The sequence below is a fragment of the Pteropus vampyrus genome, unplaced genomic scaffold (assembly GCF_000151845.1).
Source record: "Pteropus vampyrus isolate Shadow unplaced genomic scaffold, Pvam_2.0 Scaffold95, whole genome shotgun sequence".
Classification (NCBI taxonomy): Eukaryota; Metazoa; Chordata; class Mammalia; order Chiroptera; family Pteropodidae; genus Pteropus; species Pteropus vampyrus.
The window spans coordinates 2,514,874-2,527,474 of NW_011888876.1; the positions used below are offsets into that span (position 1 = coordinate 2,514,874).

The 12,601-nt window shown below is 48.2% G+C and overlaps 1 protein-coding gene and 1 long non-coding RNA gene across 2 annotated transcripts in view; both read right to left on the reverse strand.

Moving 5' to 3' along the window:
• Positions 1-12,601, reverse strand: part of RALGPS1 (Ral GEF with PH domain and SH3 binding motif 1) — a 262,710-nt gene that overhangs the window by 226,377 nt on the left and 23,732 nt on the right. The window contains 2 exon segments of the mRNA XM_011364270.2: positions 5,991-6,098; positions 9,108-9,229. Coding sequence (XP_011362572.2) covers positions 5,991-6,098; positions 9,108-9,229 — 230 coding nt within the window.
• LOC111742465 lies at positions 315-3,588 on the reverse strand. Its single transcript, XR_002781341.1, has 3 exons — positions 3,487-3,588; positions 1,069-1,158; positions 315-719 (listed from the first exon to the last, which is right to left on the reverse strand). It is a non-coding gene; the product is annotated as an uncharacterized LOC111742465 (long non-coding RNA).

The window sequence follows — 12,601 nt, forward strand, 5'->3', positions numbered from 1 at the left end:
TATGATTCCACTTATATGAAGTGCCTAGATTAGTCAAATTCACAGAGACAGAAAGGTGAATGGTGGCTGAGGGTAGGGGGAATGAGAGCTGTTTAATGGGCACAGAGTTTTTGGTTTACAAGATGAATACGGTTCTAGAGATTCATTGCTCAATGATGTGAATGTACTTCACACCACTGACCTTAAAATGGTAAAGACGGTAAATTTTATGTTGCATATAGTCTACTGCAATTTTTTTCAGAAGTAACCTAGGAGTTCCTCCATGTTCCTTGTCCCAATCACAAGTCCTTTCCTCCTGTCAAAAGTAACCACTATCCTGATTTTCTTCAAGTTTCCTTATTATTTTATCACCTGAGTGTATACACCAAGGCATCGCAATGTCATCTTGCCTGTTTCTTTTTAATTTGATGCATATTTCTTAAGTTTCTTCTAATCCACAGGTGTTCTCTCCATCCCTTTATCTTCCCTATAATGTATCTGCGAAGAATCCAGGCCATCTGACCTACACGGTGCCTCACATTCATGGTGCACATCAACATGTTCCCGTGTCCTCGGTACTTCCTGCAAGTTGGCAGCTGGAACCAGAGATGTGCTCAGACATAGGTCCGACCCCTTGGCAGGACGGGAAGTGGTGTCATGCTGTTTCGACAGGAGGTACACGTCTCTCCTTCTGTGATGTTAGTGGCTATGGATGTTCGATGCTTATATCTATATATGCACTGGGATTATAAAATGATAATTCCAATGACATCATTTCTTTCCCATTTAATAACTGAAATAATTTAATAGAGAGAAACTTGCCCTCATCTACTATTTGGTTACGTAGTACAGATCAAAAGTAAAAGGCAGGAAAAATATTGGATTCTATCATTATAGTTTTCAGTTTTTAAGATAATAAACTGGTTCCCTATCATCATCCAAAGATAACCTATTGTTGGATGGGTTTCAATCAATTGCAATTATTATCCTTTTGAGGCACAAGGGGAGCCTCCTGGGGCCGGCTCCTGAGTCCTTCTGACACGGCCCTAGGGTCCCTGCACTGGTCCTGGAAAGTTACACCAGGCTTACCTTGAACACTTCCTATCCCGGAGTTGGAGTCGACCAGTTCTCCAGGAGGCCCAGGTTTCCTTTCCTTCAGTGGTAAATCGAGACCACAACCTGGAATTCATACTGATCCTTCAAAATCAAGTTCGGAACACTTTTTTTTTCTAACTTACTTACTTGACCTCTTCTGTATTACATCTGTATCTCCTTTTGATATTTCTTCCATATCAAAATCCTGGTCTCAAGGACACAAGGTATAAAGGGTTACAGTATCCCATAACTATCCATTTACTTTATCCTACATTATACACAACAGTCTCAGAATAACCACACCAATGCTGCCACTAGCACTATAATTACTGAGAAAAGTTGTGGAATTGTATATATGTTCTCTCCACTCTCTTCCATTTTCATACCTTATGCTATAATAGTCACATTATACCTATGAACGAGCATAAAGCCATTACATACTATGCTTTCGCCCTTTTAATCCTCATTTAGTCTTAATTCTACTGTCACTGAATGTCTACTGCTGTCCACCAGTCTTTATAGTGATGTTTCTCTAACGATTTTCATTGTCCGAAGCTTGCTCTCTATAGTAGATTCCTCGGGAAGGGCTCACCTGATCAATATTCTCTGAGGCCTTGTATGTTCCTAATAGTTTATCTGTGCCCTTTACACTTGAAATCAGTTTTGCTGACTATAAAATCTTTGGCTCAATTTTTTTTCTTTCCTTGACTTGTTATTCTACTTTCTTTTGGAAAAAAGTGTTTCATCGAAAAGACCCATGGTAATCTATTTCTCTGACGAGTCATTTGCTATTTTGCTTAGATGCCTCAAGGATTTTCTTTTCCTTTAATATCCAGTAGTCGACCAAGTCTACATCATTGCCCACTCTGGGTGGACCCTGTCAGCTTCGTGGTGTGCTCTTTCAATCTCCGTGTACGTGTCTGTCTGTCTGTCTGTCTGTGTGTTTTCTTAAATTGTAGTTTAAGTATCTATTCGATTCCCTTGCCATTTTTGTCTCCCCTTTCAGGGATTTCTATTATCCGTATGTTGGATTTTCTTTGCCCATCTTCGGTATTTGCCGCTTTTTTTGATCTTAAAAATTTTCCACCCTTAAGGCATTTTCTGTTACGTTTAGCAATTCTTATGTTTCTTTTAATTCAACTTTCATTTCTAAATCATTTTTTTGTTTTCACATCTTTCCTAAGTCCTGTCACCTCATTTCTGAAATTTTTCCACTTCAGGTTTATGCTGTTTATGCCTAACAGTGTGGTCTTAACATCTCTTAGCTTATCTTGAAATAGAGTTACAGTTTTTATGTTTTGTGGCATATCTTTCTAGCACGCTTTCATTATCTATAGGGAGTCTCTCCTTACTCCTTTTTTCTTATAAGAACTGAAAGATCTGACATCAATAATTTCCTCTTGCTTATTTTTGTGTAAAATTAGTTTTCCTGAACTTTTTAGAGGAAAATATCGTTCGGGGTATCTCTGCTAACTTCACATAACTCTCTTTTTGGTTGTTTTCACCCAGTTGCTTTTTGAGATCTCTCTCTCTCTCTCTCTCTCCTTCTCCCTTTTATTTAGACCTCCTTTTTCCTGAACCATAACTTCCCCAATCCTGATCACTCTGCTTCCACTCCCATACTGAACTTCTCTTTGGCGTGGAGGCTTGTCCTGGAAGTGAGCCCTGGCTGGTTCGTGTCAAGAGATTATAGTGGCTAGTCCACAGATCTCTTCCGCTCATCCATTATTTGAGTGGTCAAACTCCCTCTCAATTTCAGTTGCTGTTCTCACACTGACCTGCCAAACTTTCCAGTGAATTCCTGTTGGAAATTTTGCGGCTCTCCAATTCTCAAGCCTGTCGAATGCCCCAATAGTTTCTTCTGCCTTCTCCTTTACAGAGGCTGATACTTTGCAGGTCTTGTTGATAGTGGCGTAACCCCAGCCGCTTGTATTTTTGGTTTGACAGGGATAACTTGGCATCTAGTCTTATTGTAAATATTGTTAATGTGTTTCAGAGTCTGCTGTCTAGCTGTTTGTGGATGTTTTTTTTTTTTTTACGTGGGGTTAAGAGAGAATTAAAAACTAGGCTGCTCCCACAATCTTCCTAGACTCGCTTCAATGATTTTTAATGGATTTTGTGTCTGGCTTTTTCTTTTTTTCATATCATTCGACAGAAAACTAAAATACCAGGGGGTCTGGTTTAATTCCAACACCTGGCAACTTCAGTGCTTCCCCAGAGACCAAAGACTCGAGGGGACTTGGAGCTACAGACGCACTGACTCTGGCAGGGGCAGCCAGCGATTTAGCACCGAACCCTCAAAGCACTCACCAACCTCCCTGCTGTCTGCCCAGCTCCGAAAACTGGCCCACGGCAAGCCAAGCCACGCCACGCTCTGGGGCTGGGACCAGAAACCTGAGACCAACGTCTCACCAAGGACTCCTGCTGGGCGATGCTGTTCCAAGTGCAGCCTAACCCTCTGTCATTCCACACAGGGAGCAACTGCAGAGGGGTCTGTAAACCTCGCCGCTGCTTCATTCCTTTGCAAATAGAAGAGAGAAGCTCGGCCATCAGCCAGCAAGGTCCACGAAGTCTTCTGAAGCAGCGGTCCCCGACCTTTTATGGCACCAGGGACCGGTGCTCCTGCGAGAATCTAACGCCTGATGATCTGAGGCGGAGCTGAGGCGGTGATGCCAGGGCTGGGGAGCGGTTGCAGATAGAGGAAGCTTCGCTTGCCCGCCCACCCGCCGCTCACCTCCTGCTGTGCGGCTCGGTTCCTAACAGGCCACAGACAGGTACCAGTCCATGGGCTGAAGGTTGGGGACCCCTGTCCTAAAGGAGAGACCACACGACTTTGTGGCTGAGTAAAGACTAATCCTGCACTGCCCAATATGGCGGTCCCTAGCCACATGTGGCTACTGAGCATCTGAAATGTCACCAGCACTTTAAGTTTAAAATACACATTGAGTTTTGAAAACTTACTTTGCAAAAAGAATACAAGATATTGCTTACTTGTTAAAATGATAAAATTTTAAATATACTAAGTTAAACAAAATATATTTTTAAAGTAATTTTATTATTTTTTTTTAATGTGGCTGCTAGAAAATTTTAAATTGCAAGTGTGGCTTGGATTATATTTCCGTTGGATGCCGCTGGTCTGGAATGTCAAACAGCCCTGGTTTTAAATCCCAGATACAGGGTGCCACTTGCTGTGTGAAGAGGTGACTTTCCTCTCTAAGCTCTGACTCGCTCATCAGCATACTGGGAATAATAAGGGTACCTAATTGACAAGGCTGTCATGAGAAGCAAATCAGAAATACACGTACAACATTTAGCAGAAGACCCCGACACAAACGGGCTGCCCTGTCGTCAGCATCCAGCTAAGCAAACAAGAGCAGACGAAGGTTTCAGACTTGGCTGTGCCCGCCCCTGATTTAGGCACAAAAATTAATTTAGATCCTTACTTTATTGATTAGAAAATCAGGAGCTAATAATCTGCCTCGTGGGGTTGTTCTGAGGACTGAATTCTTTCAGGCAACGTGTATTGATTGAGCACCTACTACGAGCAAGGCATTATTCTGGGCACGGGGGCAAAGTCACGTTTAAGTTCCTGTCTTTCGGGAGTTTATATTCCCATGGAAAAGATATACCACGAAAATATTACTAAATAATGTAATGCTGGGTGATAACAAGTCACAAACAAGACAGCAGAATAAGGGCGGAGGGAGATGGAGAGATGCCACTTCGGCCTGTGAAAGTCCCCTCCGAAGACTGACATTTGAACAGAGTGAGACGTGAAGAAGAGCCATTAGGACTGAAGGAAGAATAAGCACGGGGCCCTGGCGGATGCCAGGTCAGTCTGGGGAAGAGAGAAAGCTACAGCACGGCAAGGAGGCTGGGCAGGAGACAAGGCCTGGCCAGAAGGCAGTGGGCACCGGAGGCCTGGGAGCAACTCCGGGTCTGACTGCAGGAAGAGGGAGCTGCTAGGGTCCTCCTCGGGTTTTGAAAGGATTCCACAGACATACTGAAGGGAGAGACGCAGGTGCCGGGCTCCACATGGCCTGGCACAAAGGAAACATGGGAGCCAGTGACAGGGCAATGAGATGGGGCCCAGTTGGCTCCCACGGCACCCCGGGCAGCATGAAACCTGCTACAGCGGTGGGGACAGAAAAGAAGTGGGCACAGGGAGTGTTCAGGGGGACAGTCCATGGTTCTGCGAAGCAGCACAGCCCCGGGACAGCGCTCACAGTCGGGATGGAGGTCATCCCCGGGGCCACCGTGCTCCCTCCGCCCTCAAACCACAAAAGGAGGAACCCAAGGCGAGGCCCAACGGGGAGCAGGCTCTGCCCCTCTGTCGCTCCTCCGCCAAAGAACGGCCCCCGGGCAGACCAGCGGCAACTCGCTGGTTGAGGAAAAAACAATTTTTAAAAATGTACCATTATCACTGCCCGAATAATATCTATCATTGTAGAAAATGGTCACTGTAAAAATGTAGAAAGTACAGATAAGTAAAAAGAAGAAAAATTAAATTCCGATTACCTAGAATCCTGTAACCAGAAACTACAGTAAACAAAGTTTGGCTATATCTATCCAGATATTTATGAGTACGTAAACATCCAACCTAGACCTTTTCTTATACAATTATAAATATGTGCGCATTGTACATGTTTTTTAAAAATGGCATTATTCTCTATAAATTGTGCTGTAAGCTGCTCCTCTCACTCGCTATTTATATAGATTGTGTGTGCCTCCCAAGTTGGTTCATATCTAGATTGAAATAATCCTGCAAGGTATTTCATAAAGAACATTTTATTCAACAATCCCCTGTTGTTGGGTATATGGGTTGCTTCCAACCTGAGCAAAAAGCCCTGAGCAGTGACTCCCCCCGCCCAACACCCAGCTGTGGGCCCAGCACCCACGTCGGTTCTGTTACTTACAGCAAACTCCTCAGGGGTCACTTTCAAGACGTCGAAGACGACAGCGTCGTAGCTCTTGCTGGCATAGTCGCAGCTCTGGCCCTCCAGAGAGTCGGAGCTGCTGCTGCCCTGGGGAGGACGGGGAGAGATGGGGCCGCCTGAGTGTCTGTCCCGATGACCCCGAGTCGCTGACTGCCGCACCTCAGCACAGAGGACGCGCTGTGCTAAGCGCTTCGTGCGCATGACCTTGTTGAATTCTCGTAACAGCTCTCTGAGTACACACTGTTACTGCTCCCATTTTACAGCTAAGGGAGTGGCAAACTGAAGAGCCAGAAAGTGAACCTGGGTTTGTATCTCTCTGATCCCGGGACGCATAACTTCAATCACTGCAACCCAACTGCCCCCAGCTGGCTGGGTGGTGGTGGGGTCAAAAACACAGCCCACTCCTCCCTCAGAGAGAACAGGCCTTCGCATCTCAGGAGGCCTGAGGAGACCACCAGTTTTGTTACGTCTTTCAAACATTGCCTGGTTTTACGTTTTTTGTTTTTTGTTTTTTTTTCTCCTTGAAGTCACTGCAGGAAATGATTTCACAAAACATGAAACTAGCTCTTTTCACATGCGGGCCACTTAAATTCAAAGCCTGCTAGGGCGTTGAGGACAGCGTGAGTTATATTTAGGAGAGCCCCTCATCAGGGAGAACACTGTGAGCCCCTCAAGAAAGGGTCCCCCACAAAAGGGCAAGTGTAAGCCCCCCGAACGCGACCAGTTTCATGAAACACAACAGCCTGGGGATCCCAGAATCCTGAACATACCTTCTCTTCAATTTAATTCCATCAAATTCTACTTTGGGGAACCAATCACGTTTACCACCCCAAAACTGTGCCCCATTCATAAATGGTTTTATTTGTCTCAGTCCGTGAAGAGGGATTTTGTGGTTTCCATTAAGCTCCACATCTTGGACTGGGATTTAGAGAATACGCTTTTATTAATTCCCCTTTATTTCACTCTTTCCAAAATGGGTCTATCTGGAAAAACTTTGCAATCTTATTGCAAACTAGGCCAGTGAGGGAAACCAATAGTCAACAACTGAAAATGTGAGGTTAAAAGGAGGAGCATAAACTTAAACCTGTAGATTTCAATAGGCCTGTGTCATTTAAAGGTTTTACAAACAAGTCTACCAAAAGCTCTCAGGTGACCTTGAGAAGCAGCACATCGTGGCGGGCAAGAGCCGTGAGTCAGAGAGGCCTGGCTGAAAGGCCAGCTCCACGCTAGCTGCTGCCTGACCTCAGGCGAGTTACTGCGTTTTCCTGAGTCTGTTAACATCTGTGAATTGGCACTACTGGGACCCCTCCCCGGGGCTGCGGGGTGGGTTATATACCGTGAAGCTCACACAGCAACTGGCAGACCCTCCCCCCGCCCCTCCCATCACACACACACAGACCCTCCATCAGAGATGCTGATTCAAGGGGCCTGGGTGGGCTCAGGCGTGGCGATTATAAAAGCTGCATGGCCGATGGGACCGTCTCCCCTGAGGAGAATCTGTGTTAAACTTTTGAAAAGTAATAAAGGTCAATCCTGAACGCCTCTGGAGCTGGCGGTCTATTCTACCCCTCAGTCTTACATGCAGACCGTGAGCGGATGATACGCACAGATCATTCTGCACTTCCGCAGCCGCCCTCCAGGGAGCAGGCTAAACCGGGTGGCAGGGCAGACTACTCCATCAGGGTTAGGAGCACCGGCTGGAGTCACAGAAGCCTGGCTTTGAATCCCCACCCACCGCTGACCAGCTGTGTATTTGAAGCCAGTTTAATCACCTCTCCCTGCCTTGGTTTCCTCATCAATAATCTGGGGGTGAAACAACGGCCCACATCCGATGAGGTTATTGTGAGGACTAAGGGAGGTAATGCCTATAGAAAACGCAAGCGTGTGTGGTGTACTAATTAGGGGTGCATGTGCATGTAAGCGTGTCATTCAGCCACCAAAATTTATTGAGCACTTCGATTGTACATGTGTTCATTCATTCATTCGACAAATATTGATCAAGTACCTACCATGTTCTGGATACATATGTACACTATACACAAATGTGCACATATACACAGTATATACGTGTGTGTGTGTGTGTGTGTGTGCACATATGTATATATATACACACAGAGAAACTAGACAGGAAACAAGTTTTAATCTAGATGGAATGTACTAGAGTTTGATCCGTCTAGTTACCAGAGTCCATTCCTGGGATTTCAGGTTTTATAATTTTCCTGTAACATCCATTTCATCTGCTCCAAATATACTCATAAAGGGGCTTTATTTAATCAAAAATTGCCTCAAATACATTAGGTGGTGGCGGTGGCAGGGGCGATGATGCAGTAACTTTATTTAAACCTATATTGGTGCCATTGGGAATTTTAAAAGGTCCCCACAAGTCTGCTTTCAGAACCAGAGATCAAAAGAAGGAATGTTTTGAAAGGTTTATGAGAAATGAATTAGTTCCTGTGAATTTCTAGCTGATTACACAGGATCATTTCAAACGCCCAGCTCGACCATGTGGGCCTTGTGAGCAAAGAACACTGACCGCTGCCAGGCTATCACAGGAGCCAGGCATTACGCACTGGACACTGTGGCATCCCTGGGCCTCAGGTGACACCCACCCCTGCATGCCTCTGTTCATTACAGAACTTGGAAAGCAAACTCCCGAGCCCCCGGGGCAGGCGCCCTGGCCCCGGCCACTCAGACCACCAGTCCTCTCGGCCGTTTCCTACTGAGCAAGGGAAACAGGAACCCAGGGCCAGCTGGAACCCCTCCTGTCTGACTTCATTCCGGAGTGTGGGACTTATTTACCATCGGCGGTGGCTTTTCTTGGGAAACGTCTGCTCTCTTCTTGCCACCAAAATGGAATGTGGCGCTTACTACGGCTGGACTGGGCAGGTATTTGCTTTTCTTTGAACGACTTCGGAAAACACACTGATCCTCGAGGCTGACCGCCTCCCAAATCTCACGCCTGGCGCGGCCAGGGGCCTCGAGAGCGCGAAGAATAGGGGCATTCACGAGCCCTGCAGCCTTGCTGTCCGCGGCTCAGCTGGGGCCCGGGTCGGCTGCAAGGAGCCCCCCCCGGCCCCGCCCCCAAAACCTCTGTACCTGTGGAGTGGCGGAGGTGACCGACACGCTAGCCATCAGACCATTCCTCTTGTACATAGTCTCCGGGCCACAGGGAGCTTCAGGGCAGCCTCCGACGGTGACATAACCTGTCTGCAGAAGTCCTGCAAGGCAAAGGGGCTCGTTAAACCAGCCTTCCGTACCCCTCGCTCCCACCCCTGGGGAACAGCTGCGCAGACTTGAGCAGATGGCCCCAGAGGAGACCTCTGAGGAAAGGTTACACGCCAGGGGCCTTTGGGCTAAACGTGGCCAACAGATGTAGTTTGTTGGGCTTGTACAGACTTCAACGGTTTTTAAATTAATCGCCGATGTGTAAAGCACAGAGAATTCTGGATTTCTGACTCTTCTTGACAATAGAAATACCTGGCAGTACTGGGCCCACATTCCCACATGGCAACCATCGGCTGGGCGGAGAGGCGGCCGCCCACCTGGCCTGTACAGCCACTTGGGCATGTGCCTGGCCCTGCAGGCACTAGGGTTTGTGACCTTTGTTTTAAAATGAAGGCAGGTGAAGAAGACAAGCGACTGCATCTCCCTGTGCACCGGCCGGTCTCGTCAGTAATAATGTGAGTGACGGGCTAACACCTGTGTGATGCTCACCATACGCCATACACTACACGTAATTTAACTCACCCAACCCTCACGACGGTCCTCAGGTAGGTCCCGTTATTACACCCACCTTACATTTAAGTTAAGGCACAGAGGTCGAGTAACTCGTGCTTTGGACCGTCTGCTCGTTCTGTGCCACCAGCCTGTCACCATTCAAGACGCGGCTCAAATTTCACTTCATCTGATCATCACGCCTGGACCACCCAAAGCGAAACCAGCTGCTCTCGTGCCAATGTGTACACAACTGCAGAGGGGCATTTGTCACATCACCGGACACGGCAGAACTGCAGCCGCGCACCAGCTTTTTAGCAGGAAGATGACCAGGAGAGCAGGGAGGAGGTCATGGGGGAAGGGAAGCACCGGAGGGAAGCCGACGGCAATTGTCCAGGGAGGAGATGGGGGTCAGAGAAGAGGAGACAGACGGGGACAGTGAAGACAGAGACTGAAGAGAGGGTGCCGAGGGAGTCAGGGAGGACGGGCTGAGGATGAGCGGTTTCTGGCTGAGGTTCCAGAAGGGGCCATGTCCTTCATCAAGCAAGGGAACAGAGGGGTGTAGCAGATGTGTAGGAAAGATGAATTTAATTTGAGACATACTGGATCTGTCCTGTCAAGAAAGTTAATCCTAGAAAGCAAGTAAGGTCAAGTCCAAAGGTCACTGGGAAGGATGGCCTAGAGGCAGATGGAAAAGAAGGTGTTAATTTGCTCTTGACTCTGTCTACCCATTATGCTTCCTAGGGGCGGCCTGAGCCGACTCCTGCATGTCTCGCCACTGACAAAAACAGCCTAATTTATGGGCAGTGCTTCTCAGACAAGTAATTCTTCACGTGGTAAATAAAAAGAGGACCAAGCAGAATGGAACACCCTGTCCGCACTGACCCACATCAGTCCCTGAGGCCTGGCCAAGCCCTCACTCCTCCTCAGGGACCAGACTCCCACCGAGGGGGTCAGCCCAACTCAGGCCACTCCGAGAACCCCTTCCCCACCACGGGAGGGCCCCTGAAGATGGGAACCAGGCCTCCCAGGCCAGACTGCTTGGACCAGAGTGGCCACCTGATTGGTAACTCAGGACCCTGAGATCCCCAACTCTGCCCGTCAGGCAAACTGAGGTGCTGAACCCTTAGGAGTAGAGGTCGGCAATCCCGTGGGGACAGGTAGGTCAGAGCGGGGAGGAAGTAGACACAGAGAGACGCTAAAGAGAGAGCTGCATCTAACATACGAAGTGCGGTGGGCCTGGGTCCCGCCCGGGGCTGCAACTAGTGCCTCTTTCTCAGTGTCACGGACTTAGATTGCCAGAGACCTTGACCAAGGCTATTTCCTAAACGCCCAGTTCATGCCAAGACACCAGAAACCTGGCCCTGGAAACACGGGGGCTCATCTGCGACGGGGGAAGATGTGCGCACCGGTCACTCATCTGCTCCTCGTGCATCTGCCCGTCCGTTCCCTGAGCGTCTGTGTTCAGGAGCCAGGAGTCCCTAACCGCTTCTGTGCCTTGGACCCTTTGACAGTCTGGTGAAGCCCGTGGACCCCTTCTCACAGAAATGTTTTTAAATGCATATATAAAATTACACAGGAAACCAATTACACAGGATTACTCAGGAAACAAATTATATTAAAACACAGTCATTAAATTACTTTAAAAGCAGTTTGTAATGTACTATGTAATATATGTATCTCTTCGTGTATGGGCACACATGTGTTTATTACTGAATTAAATAACAAGACCTATTGGTGGGCCAATAACTACCATAATGTCAAAGTGGTTATGAGCACGGGCATTCTGAGATGCCCATGGTCACTGTGCAATATGATAACACCTCTGATTTTTATCGGCGATAAAGTCCGAGGTACTGTAACTATTATTATGATTCATTGTCTACGTTAGTAACTGAGAGACAGGCCAAATTTCAGTTAGAAGTCTGTGAAAACAAAGATGTCATGTTTTGCCCACCCGAATTCAGAGATGCCTGGTCGAGAAGCCCTATTCCGGGCACCGAGGACATGAAGTGAGCAGGCCCTGTTCCCCCAGGATTTACACTCCAGGGCGGGCGTCGGAAAATACACGTGAACAAAGAAAATAACTCCAGATCGTGGGAAACGTCGTGAAGAAATAAAGTAGCGGGGAGACGCATCTGCCAGGGTGGTCGACGAAGGACCTTCTGAGGACACCACGTCTGAGCTGAAACCTTAGGAAGGAGTCGGCCATAAACACCAGCGGGAGAGTTCTCTGCAGCGAGCGTAGCAAGTGCAACGGCCCCGGCTCGCACATGAGCTTAGCAGCCTTGTGATGGAGGCAGATGGTCAGGGCCGGACCTCAGACGGGGGATGCAGTGGACAGAGCGGCAGGAGCCAGAGCGTAGAGGGCCCTGCAGGCCATGGTGGGGAGTGTGGGTTTTAATGGGCTCTGAGCATGATCGGATCTGTTTTGAAGATCGCTGTGGCTCCCGTGGGGAGAACTGGATGGGAGAGCCGAGGACTGGAGCAGTGAAGCCGCTGGGGGTGAGAGAGGACGATGGCGTGGGCTGCTGGATCTGGGAGAGGGTGCGGCGGTGGAACAGACAAGACGGGGGGACCTCACGTGAGCAGCGGGGAAAAGAGAAGACGACTTCCAAGCTTAGGGCCGTTGAGACCGGGCAGATGGTGGCCCAACTGCCCCACGCAGCAGCGGCTCATTCATTTGTTCACTCGACACCCATCCCCCGAGAGGGACCAGTTCTGGGGATCCAGAGTCGAAGATGACACAGCCCTGCCCTCCTAGATCTCAGGTTCACCTTGGGGGTCAAAGAAAACATCACTGAGAAGAGCGGCTGAGCTGGGTCTTCACGGACGAGTGGGGGTGTTGGAGGCGGTCCGAGCACGTGCGGAAGCAC